The sequence below is a fragment of the Rhinolophus sinicus genome, linkage group LG15 (assembly GCF_036562045.2).
Source record: "Rhinolophus sinicus isolate RSC01 linkage group LG15, ASM3656204v1, whole genome shotgun sequence".
In the NCBI taxonomy this organism is placed as follows: domain Eukaryota; kingdom Metazoa; phylum Chordata; class Mammalia; order Chiroptera; family Rhinolophidae; genus Rhinolophus; species Rhinolophus sinicus.
The window spans coordinates 46,830,178-46,851,821 of NC_133764.1; the positions used below are offsets into that span (position 1 = coordinate 46,830,178).

Below are 21,644 nucleotides of genomic sequence, written 5' to 3' on the forward strand. Positions count from 1 at the left end.
ACATGGGTACTTCTTGTATAAGCTATTTTTTAATTACAAAAAAAAAATCTACTGAACACTTATTCTCAAATATCTAAAATCCCAAACCTTAGAAATGCAACTATAACAGTATCTTCCAACTTTTAAAAACAAGTCGGAATTTCAAGGGTTTTTTTCATAATTCTCCTGTAAAGTCTTTATAGATTATGTCTACACCAACCATCCATTGAATGGGCACTTTATATCTTAAAAATTCTCACGGTTAGGAAATTTATTTACATGTCAAGTGCCAACTAAATATGAATATATTTTCAATGATCACTAAATTCTCCAAACTTCCCTGAGAATTGAGATTTCAAGATCTGTTTCAGTTTTGGTCTTTTTTTTTTTTTTTTTTCATACTTAGGCTACAGGGATTTTAAGTGTTGTTCATCTTTGGAAAACAAAAACAAACAAACAAAATCTCTTGATGCACATTTCTCTCCAGCAACAACCTACTTATTTCTCTGCTTCACATCCTAGCTAACCTCTGGAAAAAATGATTTGATTTCTGCTGTCTCTATTCCCATTCCTGCTTTAACCACTTCAATTTGGTTTCCATCCCCACCACTCCACAAAAACCACTTTTGTTAAGGTCACTAGCAGGTTTTATGTTGCCAAAATCAACCCACACTTTTTGTCCTCACCTTACTTGATTTTTCAGCAATATTCAACATAGCTGACCACCCACTCCTTCTTGAAACACTCCTGTCTCTTGAATTCCGTTACACCACACTTTGCTCATTTTCCTCCTGTCTCGCCCGGCTGCTCTTTCTCTTTTGCCCGCTCCTCCTCCTCTACCTGACCACCTAAATAAGATGTTTCTCAGGGCTCAATCTTGAGCACCCCTTTCTCATAATACATTCTCTCTTTAGGTGATCCCATTCATTCCCATGGCATTAAGTATCATGCATGTGCTGAGGATAACCAAATTTCTATCTCCAGCCAGACCTCTTTCTTAGAGCAGAGGTTCACCAACCCTGCCCCTGACCATTATTCTCCACATTAGCACTCTATTTCCTTCATAGCACGTAGCATAATTTTAATTATTTCATTTGTTATTTACTTGTATTGGGGTCCATCTTCCTCACCTAACTGTAAATTCTATGAGGGCAAAAGCATTGTCTGTCTTGTTCACCACTGTATTGCCAATATTTTGCATACACAGCACATAACAGGTATTAAACGAATATTTTTTGAATAAAGAATGAAGATTTCTGACTTTTGACTTATATTGTATTACAAATGTTGTATTACAAGGTGAGTCAAAATTAAATGTTATGAAGCTTTTGTTGTTCAACTATCTTTTAAACTCAGCATTTAAACAATAAAAAAAATGTCCTAAATACAAACATAAAGCTGGTCCACCACTAATCCATAATGTGCTACAATAGTGATGATAAACTGCACTGATATTTCTCAGACAGTGGGCAACACTTATCAGGCTCTAATGTCCACAAGAATTCCTTAGGAACCTTGTTAAAATGCAGATTCGGATTCAGCAACTCTGGCCTTAGAGCCTGCATTTGTAACAATTCCCAGTTGCCAGTGCTGCTGGTCTACAGACCATATTTAGATTAGCAAGACTCCAAAGGATCCTTATACATGATTTATGAACTGAACATTTGCTGGACTTTAACTTTGTGTCTAGTATAACACAAGATGATTGATTTTTGTACACATTATCTTATTTAGGCTATGGCTGGTCTCTTGAGTATAGTAAACTTACAGTGGTTCTCAACCTTACCAAGACCAAGTGCCTCCTTTTAGAAAAAAATATTTTATAATACCTCTTTTACCATCGTGAATTAAATATAACCTATCCACAAATATAAGTTAAAAAAAAAAGAACCTAACTATAATATAAAGGTGAAATCAATGATAAGATACTTTGTATTTCAACATGTAAATATACCAGAACAATTATTCTAGAAGACATAATAATACGGTAGTCAGATGTATTTGTAGTCACCATGAATGGAAGAGCTGAAAATGCAGAACGACAAAGATTTCATCAATAATGGCTAAAAAGTCTCGGCTCTGACCTAAACAAAGAATCATCTTATAGTAGGTGCATTCTTAGACAATTTAGATTGTATTAAAACCATGCAAAAATACTTTATCTTTACACATAAAATGGAGTTAGGTTCTAGCAGTCATTAGACAGACATAAAATGTTACGGAGTTTCAAAAAAGGGAGAGATTCCAACCTGAAATGAGGGATGGCTTCCTAAGAGATGGCATTTGGGATAGACCACAATGGATGAGTGAGGATTTCAATTGGCATGATGGTGATGCTAACAGTGTTGAGAAGTCAGGAGAAGTTGGTTGAGTTGGAAGGACAATGAGTTCATTTTTGGATTTGTTGAGTTTGAATAGCATTAGAAAAATGGGGAGTTAGGAAAACCAATGCATGTTCAGGGAACACTAAGCAGTCCAGAATAATAATGTGAGGGGACAGAGGATACCAGGAATATTGAAGCTACATGTGGATTATCTGAAATGCCTAACTAAGACATACTTAAAATGTTTTTTTTGTGTGTGTGTGTTTTTTAAGGAGGGCACAACTCACAGTGGCCCATGTGGGGACTGAACCGGAAACCTTGGTACTACCAGCATCACGCTCTAACCAACTGAGCTAACCAGCCACCCTTAAAATGGTTTTTGAGTAGGGGAGTAACTTGCTATTTTAGGAAGATCATTCTGGCAGCAACCCTCAAAATGGATGGAAAGAGGCAAGGTTACCAGTAAAGAAAACATGCAACAATCTGAATCATTAGTTTTCAAAATGGGTTCTATGGAGCCCCAGGGTTCCAGAGGACTGCCACAAGTACTTATCTGTGTCAGGAGAAGGAAAGGGCCAACAGCTAGGTAGGCCTAGCAGTGGTCTCTTGCCTTCTTTCCCCCCTTCTCAAGTGTCCCACATAAGATTTTAGTATAAAAGGGTGTTCTGTTGATAAAAACAAATTTTGTTTTGTTTTTATGTCTCACCTAATTATTGTTGAACTATGAGATTGACCATGGAATACTTTAAGGGGTCATCATACAATCACCAAGCATCATTGTATAGAGTAATACCTATAAGGTTTATATGTTATGTTAACTGTGTTATGTTAACTGTGAAGTCCTTTGAGAATCTCCAAATTCCTTTTATTAAGATATGCAAGGATGCTGTTGGGATGGCTAACTTAGAAGCTATATACTCATTCGTATACTCTAGTCTCTCAGCACTATGACTTCGAATTTGAGCTGGGACTTTTATATACATTATCCTACTTAAATCTTTACAAAAGCCATAACATTTACAAATTACCATGTATTGTTGTAACCCTTCAGGGTCACTCACAAAGAATCAAAATAAGTTTTATTCATAAATTCCAAGGGTCTATTTTATACTGAATTATTGTTTACCAAACAAGTTCACAATTTTATTTCTGGAATGCATGAAAAATTTTAAATGGTCTCATTCTAATTCTGCTATCCACTCACAAAAATATTTCCATTAATTCTGGGAAATTTTGTTTTTATGGTAGCAGAGTGTGTTGGTGTTGATAATCCATAAACTCTTTTGTCCTGCTGAAATGATTCACAAACCAAGAGCGGTAGAGAATGGTAGTTTATGTAAGTTTTAAGTAATTTCTCTCACCTGGCGCCTTTGAATTCACTGGCACTCGACTGCTTTAGACAAATATTTCTTGTATGTCAATGGGCCATCTATTTCTCAAGGTTTGAGTGGTACAGCATTACATCCAGAGTACCAAAATAAAGTTCGGAAGCTCTGTCTTACAAGGAAGTTATATAGCCAAAGGGACAAGGGGTTTAATTTCTGATAGTCATGATTTCTACAGAACTTGCTGAACTGGCTTCCAGAGACTACTTAGTACGAAAGCATCTGTTTCTATACCAGTTGTTTTCTGTTTTATGCTTTTTAGGGTTTGTTTTATTGAGCCAAAATTGGTATATAACATTAATAAATTTCAGGTGTGTAACACTATAATTCAACATCTGTATATACTACAAAGTGATCACCACCAAAAGTCTAGTTACCATCCCTCACCATTCAGTTGATCCCCTACACCCATTTCACTCACCCCCAATCCCTTTTCCAAACTCTGGTAACAACCAATCTGTTCTCTGTATCTATGAGTTTATCTTTGTTTTGTTTTGTTCATTCATTTGTATTTTTTAGATTCCATATATGAGTGAAATCATACAGCATTTGTCTTTCGCCATCTAACTTATTTCACTTAGCATAATACCCTCAAGGTCCATCTATGTTGTTGCAAATGGCAAGATTTCATTCTTTTTTATGGCTGAGTAGTATTCCATTGTATATATACATCTTCTTTTCTACTCATCCACTGATGAACATTTAGGTTGTTTCCATAGCTCAGCTATTGTAAACGCTGCAATGAACATAGAGGTAGATATATCTTTTCAGATCAGTGTTTTTGTATTCTTCAGATAAATACACAGAAGTGGGATAGCTGGATCATATGTTAATTCTATTCTTAATTTTTGAAGAATATCCATACTGTTTTCTATAGTGGCTGCAATATACCAGTAGTTTCTAAACTTTTTTTAAAGAAGCATTTCATCTTTTCAAATGAAATCTTACATGAATTACCATACATAAAACAGAAAAAAAGAGTACCTTAGTATACAATTATAATAAGTTCAAATATATTTACTAATTACTAAATATATTTAATAATTACTAAAAAGTCAAACAATCAGAACAAGGCTGCTTTAATAAACAAAAACTGAAAATTTTGAATTATGGACGAAAGATGCAGCTATATTTTATCAAGGTCAATGTACAAATTATTTTTGTATTTTATCTTCTTTGCCAATATGAAAAAATAAAGATGCATACATACAAAAACTATTACTACCACTTGCGAATGTTTCACCTTATTATTTCAGAATGGTTTTTAGTTAACTATCTTCTGAAATTTGAAAGAGGATGGTAAGCAATCTTCACTTCAAAGCTGGATCAGTAAAAACATGTAACAATTGCTCATGTTCTTGAATTCTGAACATAAAAATCAGACAAGAAGTACCTCAAACTTACAATAAGTATTTTAAAAATTTATAGTATATGATCATGATATACCATGCTATATATTGTTATTGAGCAGCTGATTACTACACGAACAAAAGTATTTCCCAAGCACCTTAACCTGAGCCTTCATGGGCACTTAATTAAATACAGAGAATAGGAGAGTTAGTGATACTCTTACTTAAATAATTTTACATGAACAAATATGGACAGGAAAAAAAATAGGGCAGAACCACAATCTTACTCAAGCTACATTTAGAAAATTTTAATATTTTCAAAAAGTTGGTTAAAAAGTTTTATTTTGAGGTCAGAGTATAAATTTATATATTGATAATCTTCAATGAATTAAAATTTGATAAATGATATGCATGAAAGTCAAGTGAACTTTAAATCTAGTTATCCCCTAAGGTGTATTTATGGTACTGTCTACACTGTACACAAGCATATAATCAACTATTAATATTAGCATGTGTGATGTCTTAACTACAGAGAAAAGGCAGATGATGGCAAAAATGGTTAGTTGTTAAATACTAAATGAAAATACTAATGAAAACTAATAAATACTAATGAAAATTAGTTACTTCTAGTTTTCAAACTAGAGCTATTATACATCAGTTATGATGTAACTCCACATCTATAAAATATGTTTATAGGTTGGTAAGCATGATCTTTTTTTCATATCCACAGTGTCTATATAAGTACTATTGCAGGAAATTGTTCTGATGTGCCAAATATCCTGATAAATTAATAGTCTTTCAAACAGACATCACTTTGCAAATGAACTGATAGTGCTGTGATAAAGAACTCAAATTAAGTGAAATATGTTATTCTTAACTTTAAGAATCAAAACATTTGATTTGAAGAAATGGTTTATTGTAGAAATTGCTGTGCTTCACTGAAATAAAGAATGTAGCAAAAATTTTAAGCAAATACAAAAGTTAGAAGGCATTATATTATTTTGCCTGGAGCAGAGCCAATATTGGACTAGAAAAAGATGGTAGTATTCATCCCGCTAGATTTAGCCAACATTCCAAACTCTTCTACCAAATCTTTAACAGCACCTCTGACAAATTAACCAGCAAAATTAACTAGTTTCAATGTCACTATTTTCCTTACTCTCTTTTCCATAAAAGCTGAACAAATAAATAGTCCAATGACCAAACATACAAGCAACTCATTCACTAATTTATTCAATAAACATGCCTGCAGTTCTACTATGTGCTGGGGACTGGGCTGGATACTAGTTATCACTGGTGATAAAAAATAAAAAAAAGATCCCCACACTTTGGAACTTGATAGTCTAGAAGGTGTATTAATGACCAAAATAAGCAAGAAATGTACCTAAATAATCTTTAGATAATTAAGAGTTAAGTGTAGAAAATACAGTTTTGTATTGTTTCATCAGTGATGTTATTGAAATATTTTCTATTTGCCTTATTTTTAAAAAGTTTCCTTTATAATAACACAAATAACCTGATGTGCCAAAAATTTCAACTCTAAGAACACTCATTAATAATATAATTTGTGGTAGGTATATGTGTGTTGCCAATTCCATCAACATAAAATGTCAGAAGGTGAGCTGATTTTGAATTATTGACAATGTAATATTGTTCGTAAATGCATTTTATTCTATTTCATATCTATTATTAAACACCTACTTTTTTATCTCCCCTACATGGGACACATATCCAGTATAATATGACATCAACTCTATTATTTTGATTTACTTTATACCATTTGGGGCTCTAAAAACTTTAATTTTGGATGCAGAAACAAAAAGCAGATTTCAATTAAGGCTGAAAAAATCGTCTCATTCAGGCTAATTTTATGGTACCATCTATATCTGACTGATTGAGAAAGCAAATTTCTGCTCATATTTGATCTATATTTCAATGGACTAATATGTGATCCTGAAATCTGCTGATGTAAAGTTAATAGATAATATTTGGCTTTAAGTGACAGTCTAACCAAAAAATCCCAGTAATATTTTTGTTCTCTAATCTTTCTTTATACCATTTAATTAAGCACTTTAAAAAATTTCTGAGTTCTATCAAAGAATTGCTAGCACCAATCTCTTACAAAAATTAAAGACATCATAATAAACATAATAAAAATTACTTTACAGCACTATTTTCTTAACTGAATGCAACAAACTCGAAGGATCTTTTATGAACCAGGAACTGTTCCTGGCACTGAGCATACAAAAATAAGCTTAAAGACCAATGGGGGAATAAACACTTAAGTCAATAAATAATTTCTGTACAATTAGCAGAAGTAGGCACAGAAAGGAAAGGCCCCTAGCCTAGTTGGAGGGAGGTGAGGGGCTGCGTTAGGGTAACCACCAGAAGGCACCAGGGAAGGTCATCAGAAGGAGGTCATGGTGGTGATGCCTGAACAGTCTTGAAAGACGAGTAGGCATAATCAGGTAATGAATGGAGTGAAAATTTTAGCAAAGACATCAAAGTGTGAAATAGTATATTGGATTATAGAAATTTCTTTTAAATTATGTTCTACCAGGATCCCATGGCTTTTCTGTGACTTTGTTCCTTTGAACTTTACCATTTCATCCTTCATCCACTTATAATGGAGGGCTAGTAAACTCTACCATTTGGAGGCTGTATCTATGTAAATCTCAACCATCCAGAGCATAGAAGGGAAACTTGAAATGAAAAATGGCTTCCACAAAAGCCATGTGGTGAGAAGTAGAAGATGACACCAAGAAATAGAAAAAAAAATTGCACAATAACTTGGTAATATTTAGTGTGAGGGCATTCAGCTCTGCACAGCTCAAAATCCCCGTGAGAATATACTATAGAACAATAACACATTACCTCATGGTCAAAATAGTGACCCAGGGTCACCAAGATAAAGTTACCTCTTGTGTTCCTGTTTATAAAGCAGGGGGCTGTATTAAACACACTTAGAAAGATCTCTATCCAATATTGTTTAAACAGAAAAGTTTTATATTAAATGAGAAACATGCTAATATCTGTGAAATTCATATTTGTGAATCACTTCATTTCTCACCCATACCAAATAGAAGAGATGTTATTAAAGCATAAATAAAATTTAACAACATAAAGAGTCTTTGGATAGAAATATTTAGGATCACAGATTGTGAGAAAAAAAGTTATAGCTTCTGATTTATTATATGCATTCTCTTTTCATTTTTATATGACAAAATTCCTATTTCAAAAGCTTATTTCATCTGACACTTTCACGCATAGAAAGTCTCAATAAATATCTGTTGATGAATGAAAAGATGAATGAATTTAAAAAGATTTTATATGCTGAAGGAATAACTGACTATACAGCTTCACATTTCACAATAAACTGTAGCATATTAATTTGGCCACCAAATTAGGCAGATAATAGAGGTATTCCATAAAGTATTCTACTTTCTTACATTGTCAAGAAATGAGAGGTATACAATATAGGTCAAATCTCTATTCTAGACTGAGACCAAAATATCAAGATAATATAAAAATACTTTATTTTAAATATTACACACGAGCCAGATTAGTCAATCTTGGAGGGCTATAAATGAACCAGATATTTTACTACATCAAATACTCTGTCTTCAAGGACCTGATGTTAGAATAGCTGAATTCACATCATTAACATTTTCGAATTTTTTACTTTTTGAGTTAAGCCTATTATATACCATCTATTTCTATGGGTTTATGGATTTAGTCTAGTCATCTAAACTCACAGCTGATCACCGATCTATACTCTATATTGTATCTTTTTCCATTTGTAGTCTGTACATTCTGAACTAAACTCTACACAAGTTTTCATTCCTTCCTTATTCAGAAAGTCTTTATCCAGTCTATCTAAAAGTCTTTGTTATAGCATTAATATCCTAAGTTATGCTATTTAGTTAATTTTATTTCACATTAAATAAATTAATTCAGTAGTATTAACATTTACAGAGAAACACTCCAGTTTCCATGGATTTACACTATTCTGCACGCTATTCTTGAGAAGTGAAATGGTTAAGACTAGGAAAAAATAGTGTTGGAGTACTGATTTATAACTCCACAAAACAAATTCAGCAATTCATTTGTAATAATTAAAGCATGAGAGTTTTAAAAATTATTTCTCACAGTGTACAGCAACCTATTTTTTTTCCTGTTCTTGGCCAGTGAAACCTTTATATGTTAAAAATTACACTTCATAAACCATTTTAAAAATATTTAAAGTGCCAATTTTTAAGTTATTTTTAAACCCTGATAATTTAAAAATTTAAAAGCATAAAGAGTTTTTCATAAGAGAAAACACTTGAAGCTTTATTCAATAATGGCCATTTAAAAGTTTCTATCCACATACTAAATACATACTGTTCATTGACTTATCACTAGGCATTCTACTTAGAGAAAAAAATGTGTATATGGGCCAGACAGTTAAAAAACTTGTTAGCATACCCACATACAAATGGAAGATTTAGGACTACAGTACTGCACTCAGTTATATTGTGAAACAAAAGCACTACCATATTTATCTTTGTGTCCCAAAGTATTTAATCAAAATTTAATTTTGTATACGCTAGACCTAAAGCTACCGAAGATCAAGGTTCACTGGCAATAAGAGATCCTTTGATTAGCATGAGGAAAACATCCATGCTCTTCATAATATTTATCAAATTAACACTATCTATTTATTTATTTTTTTAAAGGAGGGTGCAGCTCACAGGAGCCCATGTGGGGATCGAACCGGCAACCTTGGTGTTATCAGCACCACGCTCTAACCAACTGAGCTAACCGGCCACCCTCAATTTAACGTTTTTATTAGGTATCAGTATCTCATTTATTAATTGAATGTTTCTCACAGATTCTTATTTTCTAAATATCACCATCTCCCCCCACTTGAGATGCATCTGCTGTTTTCAAGGTTTCAGAAACACTTGTTGAAAAAACTACTGAAAAATTAACAATAGCAGTGTGAAATTTTAATTATCCCAAGGAAGTACATATTGAAAAATTTTGAGAAGCGAGGATAGTTTCATGACTTTCAAAATTAATTCAAATGAAACTGAACATGAGCCCGATTTTTGCTTTGGATAAGGAAGGATCATTAGAAGATTGAGTTCCAAGGGACTAGCAAGTGCCAACCACTTTAAAATCTACCTTTCCCGTATAACAGCATTTACTCGTAGAAGAAGAAAGAAGAAAAAAGGTCACCTCTCTTTCTAAACAAGTCACTCAGATTAGCCTAATTCCAATGGACACTGAGGCCATGGACGGGAAAAAAAAATCCAGGATTAGTTATTCCGACCTAGGTTTTGCTGCCATTTCAGGGATGCCCCTAAGTATTCTTCCTCTGCAGACTTAGAGTTGACCCCTCATGTCTGACAGACAAGCCTTAATAAATTGCAGAGAAGTTACCACTTTCCAAAGTTAGGTAGTGGGGGGTGGGGGGGAACAGATGAGAGATGTATGAGAACCGACAGGCAAAAACAATTTTGACAAAAATAAATAGAAGCAAAACCGAGATTCAGAAGAAACTCTCTCTGCTGCGTGCCTGGTTGAGCTTTTCAAAGACCCCTTAGAAAGAAGAGGGCTGGAGGCTCACCTTCCATGTCGCCGCTGGGCTGGACTGGGCTGGAGCTGCAGCTCTTGCTACCCGGCCACTCCACGTGCTCCTGCCGTCGCCAGGACGCAGCTCGCAGCTGGCGGGAGATTCCCGGCGCGGGGAGTCCCCGGGATCCGGCCGCCGCGTCGGCGCAGATTGAAAGGGGCAGGAGCCGGCGACCCGCGGGTGCGCGGGGTTACAGCGGCGCTGGCTGGCGGCGGCTTTAAAGGACGTTCACCTCGAGCGGCGGAGGTTCCGCGCCTCCAGCTCTTTTTTGAATGTCAAACCAGAGAACACTATAGGATGGAAATGGGGCATCAGTAAATTGTCTCATAATGTCTATTTTAGAAAGATAATGGATGGGAAAGTAATATCACATGGGTGTGGGGGGGGTGTCTGGACTTTTTTTTTTTCTTTCAAATTTAAGTTCAAAGAAGTTTGTCTTAAAATGAGCAACATCGTAACTTTTAGTCTGGATTCGGGAATAATGGCCATGAATACCATCAATAATGAGAACTTACTTCTTTCGAAGTATGTCTCTCTTCCTCAGTTTTTCATTTCACATGATAAAAGTTCTTGGTCCAAGTTTTCAGAAAGTTCTAAAATAGTTCAAAAATGATTTTGGCACTTTTATCAACTCAACTTTTCATTTTTAGAAGCAATTCTCTCACTTTTGTTTTTCTATCTGGGTACTGCTTGGTTTACTTACCACCACTCACAAAATACTATACACTCTATTTATATGTTAATTTTCTACTACCCTGCCTTCTTCCAAATACAATCTGAGACAGCTTTTATACACACACACACACACACCCCGTACCAGAAAACTAAAGAAAGTAGAGCTAAAGGGAGGGTAGTGATAAGATAGTAAAATTAACTCAAAGATGTACACAGAGATGTTCCAGTAAACATCTTTTTCCAACATCCTCCCCACTTTATAGAAGTAAAGCACACATTTGACTGTGTGTGCTTTACTTCTATAGGAGTAAAAAGGAAAGGGGAAGTGACCACATAATAGTTTTTCAAGGCAGAGCTTTTCTGCACACTGAGGTCTAAGGGACATTGTTCAGGTGAATCCTTATCAAGATACCCAGTGTGTTGAACTGGACAACATGTGAATGATTCTCAAAAACGCCACTTCCACTCTTTGTAGAAAGTTATATTGTTAGTATATATTTGAGATTTAAGGCTGGGGAGTTTTGCATCAGCAGACCACATCAGAAGAAATCCACACTTACGAGTTAAAGTATGCGTGTTGTAATTTTATAAATTTTAGTTTATTTTAAATATGCCTTGGTAAAGAAGAAAATATATATGTGTGTATATATGTGTGTGTGTGTGTGAGAGATTTGAATGAATGAATGAATGAATGAAATGAGTGAATACCTTGCATTGGCTTTAAGATCATCGTACCTTGGCAGCATCTCTATAGCTTGTATGGGTTGGAATTCTACAAGATAATATCAATTTCAGAGAAATATTCTAAATACTAGATCTAATTTTAGTATTGAAAGGGGAAATTTGTTGTTTGTTAGTTTCTAAAAGCAAAAATAGCACATCAAAAGTAGCAGAAGAGGAACTGTAAAATTTCACAGGGATGGTGTAAGGATGAATAGTTCTTTGGTTATTAAAAAGTTGTATATATTAAAAAAAAAACCTTTTATTATCTTCCATGACAGTGTTCTTTATACTTAACAGTGGAACGTGTTAATACTCTGTAAAATAATTCAGAATTATTTCAGACTCCAGAGAGTGATACCTAAGGGGATAAATAAAAAGTGAATGGGTAAAATAATTTATGTAGCCACTCTACCCTCAAAGATGTGGAGCATAACTCCCCACTCCTTAAGTGTGGCCTTCACATAGTGACTTTTTTCCAAAGAGTGCCATTTGAAAAGGGTAGCAGGAGCAACTTTATAGTAGAGAAACCTGACAAACACTACCTCAGCTAGGTGATCAAGGTAACATTTATAGTGATAAGGTATGTTGATAGAATGTACACTTGATATGATGTGATGACAATGGCATTTTACCTTTGTAGTCTTCTACCCCAAAAAACCACAACCCTAGTCTAATAATGAGAAAAACATCAGACAAATTTCAACAGAGAGGCTTTCAGCAAAGTGCCCAACCAGTTAAGGTCAAGTCAACGTCATCAAAACTGTCATTAACTGTCAAGGTCATCAAAAACAAGAAATGTCTAAGAAACTGTTACAGCGAAGAGGAACCTAAGGAGACATGATAACTAAATGTAATGTGGGATCCCAGACAGGATCCTGGAGCAGAAAAAAGGACATTAGTTAAAAACTAAGGAAATCTGAATAAAGCACAGATTTTATTTAGTAGTAATGTATCAATATTGGTTCATTAATTGTGAGAAATGTACCACACTAATGTAAGATGTCAATAGTTGGGAAAATTCAGTGGGAATACATGAGAACTCTCTGTACTATCTTTGCAATTTCTCTGTAGATTTAAAACTGTTCTAAAATTAAGTCTATTTTAAAAGTACATGGGTACTTTCAACAAACAACCACTACTCATTGGTTAAGTTCCTTCCAAAGCATCCAAAGTTTATCATTCAGAATTTGCAAGGATCAATTACTTATAATAACTGGGAAACTAATTAAAACACAGGATTTATAATGTACTTCGACTAAAACTGGAATGATAAACTTCTAGGGAATCAAACACAATGCCTGAATTTATCTTCAATATCACATTAAGAAGCAACAGTTGAGGCTAAACGATGCATCTACTACACATGGTAACTGACATGGGTGGATCTGACTCACTGAATCACATTTCATGGCTTATGCTATGTAGGTAAAATTAACAGTGAGTAAAAACGAAATCACTGACAAAGGTTGCTCCCGGACCATCAGAGATAGTCCAAGTACTGACTCTGCTCAAAGGAAATAAAACTGAGAAAAAAAAACACCCTCTTGATCTCACCCCAAATAATCATTCTGCACCCTGTCTGAACCTTGGGCTCTCTACCCACCAGCCTACTCAAAACCACGACTGAGGGTGTCCCACTGCTAAAAAATAGACATCACACAGGCCTTTCAGGCCACCAAATAAGTAGCCAGGAAGGAACCATGAAAGACACAGACGTGGTTGGAGCTTTCTGATCTTATCAACCGTCTCCACAGGAAAAGCAGATTTGGGGATCCTGCCTTTCAATAGGGCCCGTTTCTAAAAGCAAGATTACCACACAACCCTAGATAAATTTGCATGAAGGGTCTCTTAACGTAGTCTGATACCTGAAGGTGAAAATGAAGATTAAATGTTCCTCTTGAGTGGGAAGGCCTGGAGACGCCTTGTTGTATGTACTCGTAGTTCTTCAGGTTCTTCATTTTGTGGGTAGAAGAGTGCAGTTAGGTAAAAACTGGGTGTAAGAGTTTGAATAGGGTGTACACAGTTTCAGACTGAGTTCACTAGAAGAAAGGCATAGGAAATGCCCACGCGGGGCTCTCTGCTTCCTGTGAGGAAAAAACTCTCACAAGCCTCTCCCTTCCTCCAGTACTAACATAATGGCATCCCGCGCCCGCCGTCCTTGGGACCCGCGGTGTTCCTATCGTCGACCTCATCAGCCCCCAGACTAAGGAAGTGACCGACACGCCAAGCCTTAGGTTCTTTTCCTTTACTCGTCTTCTCACAGAACTTACTCAGAGAAGTACGACGCCCACAGCACCGGAAAATGGCGCCACACGCGAGGTGCGAAGCATCCGCACGCCGGCGGCTGCGTGCGCGCAAGGGGGCGGGGCGCTGGCCTTCCACTCAAGGGGCCCAGCGCCCTCTCGCCTCGCCCCCGGGCGCGGGCGCGCGCCAGGCGCTCCACCCCGTGCGCGAACCTACAGGGCACGCAAGCGCTCTCCTGCGCGGCCGCTCCCGTGGTAGCGACCAACGGGTGGAGGAGCTGACCTCGGCGGTTGGCCCCGCTGTGTGGAGGAGAGATGGGGAGGCGCTGGGCCTGGGCAGAGGTAGGAAGGAGCCCGCCCCTCGACGCCTCCCGCGACGGTAGCCCCTGAGTCGTGATGCGAGCGTGGGTCCTACTCTCCGCGGTGCTCTGGTACCTCACAGGAGGTGGGGCTCCTTCCACCAGGTCCCTAGGCCTCTCCCTTCTTGCCCGTCCTGCTTCCTCTACTTCGCTCCGTCTCGCCCCATCCTGAGCTCTCCTCTTCCACCCAAAAGTAGTGGTTTCTTTCCTCCGCAGTTGGATGGCAGCGATCTTCCGAACTCACTAAGAAAGGCTTCATTTATGGCAAGCCAGGACACCCAGGTAGTGTGGACCGCTTCACCCGCACAGAAGAGCCGTGGTGCCGTGGACCTGCTCAAGTTGTTCCGCCCGGGGAAAGGGAGCGAATGCTTAGTGATCGTCTACCGTGTGCTCTGCACTTCCTGAAGGTTGCATCTTTTCATCCTGACAGTGACCCTAGTTGTATCACCTTATGTAAAGCCGCACAGCTCGTAAGGAGCTAGCATTCAATCCAGATCTCTTCCTCTGATGCCACCTCACTTCCAGGTGTCTCTGATGCTTTGCAACACGCCAGGCCCACTCAGAGGAGTAATTGCCAGGACTGGAAGTCGCTCTCTTTGGAATAGCCTTATCCCTCCCCTTATTAAGTAGAACTACACATCTTTTAAGACTCAGCTCAAATGTCCTTTATCACCGCGGTGAAACTTTCCCACACCTCCCAAGGAAAATTAGTCACCTGGCTAACTTTAGATAACTTTGGATCAGTTCATAGCATTTGTCATGTTTGGAATCTCTCCATGTTTGGAGCCCTCCCCATCCCTGCTGCCACCAAATTGTAGGACAGTGTCTTTAAAATTTCAGAGACTTGCATTCGGTAGGCTTTAAAATCAATACCGTGTTTCCCCGAAAATAAGAACTAACGGGAAAATAAGCCCTAGCATGATTTTTCAGGATGACATCCCCTAAACATAAGCCCTAATGCGTCCTTTGGAGCAAAAATTAGTATAAGACCCGGTCTTATTTTCGGGGAAACACGGTATCTTGTGGGACTGCATTGGTTCCAAGCAGACTATTGCTACTTCCACCAAATCTGAAACAGAGTAGGTAATTGCAGAAAATCTTCCTTGTATGCCCCACGTAGGCTTAATTAATGTTCCTAACAGAGGACATTTATAGTTAAATATCAGGTTTCCCTTAGGGATGACAATGATCATCTTTGAAATAGTTTTACAACGAAACTCAATTGCTTTTCTGATCCTTTAACTGATTCCACTAGCCCTTCAAAAATTGCTTATGAGTTCTGAATCTACATTAAACTGAACTTTTAAATGTACATTTTTATAAACAATTATATCACAGAAAAAGACAAAAACTCACTAGTAGTCTAGTCTTTTAAAAACGCATGAAAAGCAAAAAGGACTTTAGCATTCTAAATGTTATAAAGATATGCTGATTTTTTAAATAGGGAAATCAAAAAGAACTGAGAGTATCTTTGGGACAGAATGGTAGGAAGTACATCTCTTAATTTTGCTGTATAATGTAGTTATATATTATTTTATTTTGTTACAGTGAAAATATATGTAAAATTACATCACAATAGCCCAGTCCTTGTGTGTATGGATTTAAAACGTGCTAAAAAAGAAACAGTAGACCCTACCTACTTATGGATTGGGCCTAATGACAGGGTATTAACAGGTAAATTCCTTGATTTTAATACCTTCTTTTTTTAGTGATGTGAACATTTTTTAGAAAAGCACTGTCACTTATTGGAATGAACAAATTGAAATTTAATTTTTAAGTGCAGTTTCACTTGCTCCATATTTAGACAAATCATGTTATATCTTGGTGGGTGCCTTATTTTTTTCTCCTTATTCAAAAACTGAAGCAGTAATTTTTGCATCCCACTTCCCAGAGCTCTTCAAAATGTTTCATAAAACCTAAAATTTATCTTTCTGTAATAGGAGTTGAAGTATCTAATATGTACTTTTTCATGATATTAGAAGAGTGTCTTGGATTATAAGTATTATATCTGTCTTATTTGAAGAATTTGTATAGCACTACAAGGCAGTGTAATTTCATTTACCGAATTACTGGCATAAACCAATTGAAATTAGATGCCAAGAAATGAATTGAAAAAAATAAAAATCTGCTTCCAAAGTGTACTTACCTCATGTTGTTTTCCATGGAGTATTATGACAGAATTAAGATTTTATTGAATTCTTGAAGTTAAATAGTCCATTAATTTTTAAATTTTTGTATTATATTTGTAACCCCAAGTTGACTAAATAATATTTGAATTTTTGTATGTTAAATAACCAAGTAATTTACCATTTCTCTTTAGGAAATTATCGAATAAATATAACTAAAACAGGAAAGCTGATGGTGAAAGATTTTGTGGAGCCTTTGTCAGGACTTTACACGTGTACTCTTTCTTATACGACTATCAAAGCACAAACCCAAGAAGAAAAGATAGTAAAGCAGAGCTATGACTTTATGATGTTTGGTAAGACTATAGGCACATTTTAACTTAATACATTTAGTTTGGATCAGAATTAAGTGTATGGTTTCTTAGTGAAAATGAGTCTGTTATGTACAATCATTATAACTTATGGATTATTTTGGGTGTATTTGACCAGGCAAACTCTTAAACTGACATCAAGATAGTGTAATCTAAATAATCCTCTTTCAGCCTTCCACTTCCCACTGTCTACATATACAAGCACAATCTCCTTTACCACAATTTTGCCAGGTATCTTAAAAACTGATGTTTAATTCTGCAAAAGCAAATTAATGATCCTTTTGACTGGACTATGCTGACAACAATGACACTTTCTGCAAATTAAGAACTTCCTCCCCCAAGTCTTATTTTTTCCTTGATAACTGTTATCTATATAGCCAGCCCACAGAGGCCATTTCTTCTCTTGTACTGAGTAGATAATATAGCAGATGAAAATAACCATTTTTCATTAAAGTTATTAGTTTTGTATATTTTTGTGAGGACAAACTGGTAAAACATTTCATTGGATAAGTTAAATTTCTATGCTGATTTGCAAGATAGATGGATTTAATATTACATATTATTTGAAAATTGTTTGGTAGAGGAAATTAATGGTATGCACAATTGTTTTTATTCTCATCTTTTTAAAAAGCCTATCGGGAACCTGATTATTCATATCAGATGGCTGTACGTTTTACCACAAAGTCTTGTACAGGAAGATATAATGAACAGCTTTTTAGAGTGCTGAAGAAAATCTTGGATAATTTAATCTCTGATTTGTCATGCCATGTCATAGAACCATCATTTAAGTGCCATTTTGTTAAACTTCCAAAACATGGCCTCATGCATGAGCTATTCATAGCCTTTAAAGGTAAAAAAAATGTTTAAACTTTAATTTTATGATTTTAATCTTGAACCAGGATAGATTACAAAATTAATGATCCTATTATGTGAGATATCTTACAAATAGTAGGCTTTAACTGTTTGTTAAGCACTAAAATATATTGTTGGTCTAAGCCTGGTTATAGTTTTAAAAATTAACACATTAATTTAATTATTTACCTACAACTAGAATATACTGTTGCTTATTTTTTAGAAGTCAATATAATTTTATAAATACAGGCTTTCTGCAGCTAATATTTAAGATACCTTCTTACAGAATTTTAAATTTTATTTTTGAGAACTTCATAAAAGGAGCCAAACCAAATTTATTTCTATTCGTTTTAAAGCCTTGTAGTTACTTCCATTAGCCCCCAGATGGAGTGAAATCATAATGTATAAATTATTCAAATTGTGCACCTTACTTTATTACTGGGATTAGATAGATTAAACACATGCACCCATTCATACTGAATTCAGCATTTGGAGCTTTATTAGAATGTTTGGAACTTTTTAGAGTCCTTTTGTGAAGATATCATTTTTTTCCTCTCCAGTTAATCCTTTTGCACCAGGGTGGAAAGGGGCATGCAATGATTCTGTTGATTGTGAAGATATCACTAATAATAATATCCTTCAGGTGAGAATTTCATTGTAAGAGGAAAATATTTGAATAGTCAATAAAGCTACTTAAAATTCTTTGTAACTACATTTTATTACTTAAAAAGTTTCTTCAAAAATCTATTTCTTCAAGTTGTGAATATTTATCAATAATGAAGACATTCTAAGCAAGTAGATTTGAATTATTTTTTTAAAAAACTTAAATATAAAGTATTATTGATTTGGGGTTTTGATTATTTTAAACTGAGATTATGAGTGTCTTAGTGGCTATTTCATGAGGTTTTGTTTTGAAATAGTGCATTTGGAATATTACATAGCTCCCCAAGTTGATATTACATATTTTTCTATGACAGAAGGATGAATCCCAGGTCTTCGTCCCCCAGATGTTAACTACCCAGCAGCTTTGAGAACAACCTCACAATCATGTCATTCTATGTTAAATCAGTGGCTCTTCCGAAACTATGTATGCTGATCATAATAGTCGCTACCTCCTCTACCATCCTCAGAGGCTAAGAACATAGTCTAAAAAAAGTCCCTTCACTCTCCTGGTCTAGTTCCTAAGCCCATACCCTTTATAGTGCTCATGGTTTTTGGGAAGCACTTAGTTAATATCAGTCATTATTAAACTATGTGCAAAAAAACATAAAATTTACATCATTAGTTTGTAATGCCGATTGGAGGAAAGTTTTATATTAGTTTCAATTTTGCTTGGCCCTTTGAAATTAGAAATAATTGTCTATGGCCATACCACCCTGAACGTGCCCGATCTCGTCTGATCTCGGAAGCTAAGCAGGGTCGGGCCTGGTTAGTAATGGAATGGGAGAAATAATGAACTCCCAGTTACCTACAAATGGAATAGACATGCTGTAAATAATTCAAAACAAGTGTTTTTTTACCTTAATTTTTCTTAACCATTGTACATACGAATTGCCAGTAATTGATAACTTTAGTGTTAACACAAATTTTCAGGAATTCATGGATGGCATGCTTATACTATGTTTCATGGCCTCTGATGCTGGAGGAGAAATTGGTTCACAGTTTAGTCATTGTACTTTTTTCTGGTACTTTTAAATCGTAGGCAAGAGATCGAATAGAAGAATTTTTCCGGAGCCAAGCATATATTTTCAACCATGATTTTAATAAAACTCTACCAGCTATGCATTTTGTGGATCACAGTTTTCAAGTAGTACGTATGGATAGCTGTCGTCCAGGCTTTGGGAAAAATGAGGGTCTGCACAGTGATTGCGCTACCTGTTGTGGTAATTATAAAATATAAATATCTGAATATTTAGGTTATATAGTCAAAAGAATAGATGAGTAATTCACTTAGGATAATGGAATTGAATCTTTATAGTGATCCTCTTATAGAACATATTTAGCTAAAGGGAAGTGAAAATTCAAAGTCCAAATTCCTAAATGTAATTATCTTCATGTATATGAATTCTTCCTCATGTACTCTTTTATACTACAAAACATTTCTATAGTGTTCTGACTTAAGCTACTAACTGTGAAGGAAAACAGAATGGTCCTACCTAGACAACAGAGAATTGAAAATAGAAACTAGAAAACTACTAGAAATAGAAACTCATAAGTGCGGCAATGCAAAAGGTTGTGTAAAATGCTAATACTAATGGAAAAACAGTTAAGATTCTAACTTTCTCCTGCTTTAAGATCATCAAATTACAATGTTTGAAACTCATAAATAATCTTCTACAATTTAATTGGCTGAACATTATTCAGTATAACAAAGATATAGAAATGGTGTGACATTGAAAGCAGATTAATATTATTGGTATAAAATACCTCTAACTGAAATTATAATAATCTACTCCATGTGTTTTCCTCTGCAGTGGTTTGCAGTCCTGGGACTTTTAGTCCTGATGTTGATGTTACTTGTCAGATCTGCGTTTCCATCCATATCTATGGAGCTAAATCTTGCCCATAAACTTCAAACAAAAATTGCAATCTGAAGACTAGAGATGAAATGCATTGTTACTTGCTATGGAAGTCGGGGACATAAGATTTGTTCACATCCCAGAGCTTCATAGATAGTTCCATTAAGTAAGATCAGTAAAACCAAAACATTGGAAAACATACATTTTAGAAACTTTAAAAAGATCATTCACGTGGCATTTTTAAGAAGGCATTTAGTTATATCTCCAGTGTACGAAGGAAAGTGTATTAGTGGATGATTTTTAACGAACTGTGTTTTGTTGTTTACAAACTGAATCTGTCACTCTGTACCTAAGACTCTATTAAGGTCAAGAAGAGTAGCAAAGTATAATACAATAAAAACTTTATACTTTCCATATATTAATTTGTTTGAAATCACTCTTATAGGATATAAAGACATATATATTACCTTTGTAATTAGAACCAAAAAAGTTCTTTCTTTTGGTCCTTTGGTTTTAGTTTATTTTAAAATAATTAATAGATTTTATTTTTTAGTACAGTTTTAGATTTATGGAATAATTGAACAGATATTACAGTGCCATACACCTTCTCTAGCTCATATCCTCACCCCTCCCCAGTTTCCCATTATTAATATCTTGCATTAGCGTGACACATTTGTTGATGAACAAATGTTGATACATTATTATTAACTGTAATTCATAGTTTACATTAAGGTTAATGCTTTGTATTATACAGTCTTACTGGGGTTTCGACAAACGTAATGACGTGTCTACTATTATAGTTTCATACAGAATAGTTTCCCCACCCTAAAAATCCCCTGTGCTTCACCTATTCATCCTTCCCCCTTGCCCTAGAGTCCTTGACAACCACTGATTTTTTTACTGTCTCTATAGTTTTGCCTTCTCCAAAATGTCATATGCTTGGAATCATACAGTATGTAAATTTTTCAGACTGGTTATTTTCACTTAGCAATATACATTTAAGGTTCCGCCATGTCTTTTTGTGACTTGATAATTTTTTATTGCTGAATAATGTTCCATTGTATAGATGTATGAAGGACATCTTGGTTGCTTCCAGTTTTTGGTGATTATGAATAAAGC

General features: G+C 35.4%; 2 protein-coding genes across 3 annotated transcripts in view; one reads left to right on the forward strand and one right to left on the reverse strand.

Annotated features, from left to right (window-relative positions):
- Positions 1-10,945, reverse strand: part of IKZF3 (IKAROS family zinc finger 3) — a 79,458-nt gene extending 68,513 nt beyond the window's left edge. Inside the window, exon 1 of one of the 2 annotated variants that reach the window (XM_074319637.1) lies at positions 10,652-10,945. In XM_074319637.1, the coding sequence (XP_074175738.1) occupies positions 10,652-10,658 (7 nt within the window). In that variant the 5' untranslated portion in view covers positions 10,659-10,945. The remainder of the gene's footprint in view (positions 1-10,651) is intronic. The other variant, XM_019747807.2, reaches the window with a different exon arrangement.
- Positions 10,946-13,957: 3,012 nt separating this feature from the next.
- Positions 13,958-21,408, forward strand: ZPBP2 (zona pellucida binding protein 2). Its single transcript, XM_019747559.2, has 8 exons — positions 13,958-14,743; positions 14,874-14,939; positions 16,206-16,331; positions 16,978-17,139; positions 17,786-18,004; positions 18,567-18,649; positions 19,709-19,889; positions 20,481-21,408. The coding sequence occupies exons 1-8, from the start codon at positions 14,695-14,697 to the stop codon at positions 20,573-20,575; spliced, it is 981 nt and encodes a 326-aa protein (XP_019603118.2). The 5' UTR covers positions 13,958-14,694; the 3' UTR covers positions 20,576-21,408.
- Positions 21,409-21,644: the final 236 nt, after the last annotated feature.

Coding starts and splice junctions, on each gene's coding strand:
- ZPBP2 (XM_019747559.2), top strand. CDS start 14,695: ATGCGAGCGTGGGTCCTACTCTCCGCGGTGCTCTGGTACCTCACAGGA. Junction 14,940..16,205: donor TGGCAAGCCAGGACACCCAG/GTAGTGTGGACC, acceptor ATTTTGTTACAG/TGAAAATATATGTAAAATTA. Junction 18,650..19,708: donor CTAATAATAATATCCTTCAG/GTGAGAATTTCA, acceptor TTTAAATCGTAG/GCAAGAGATCGAATAGAAGA.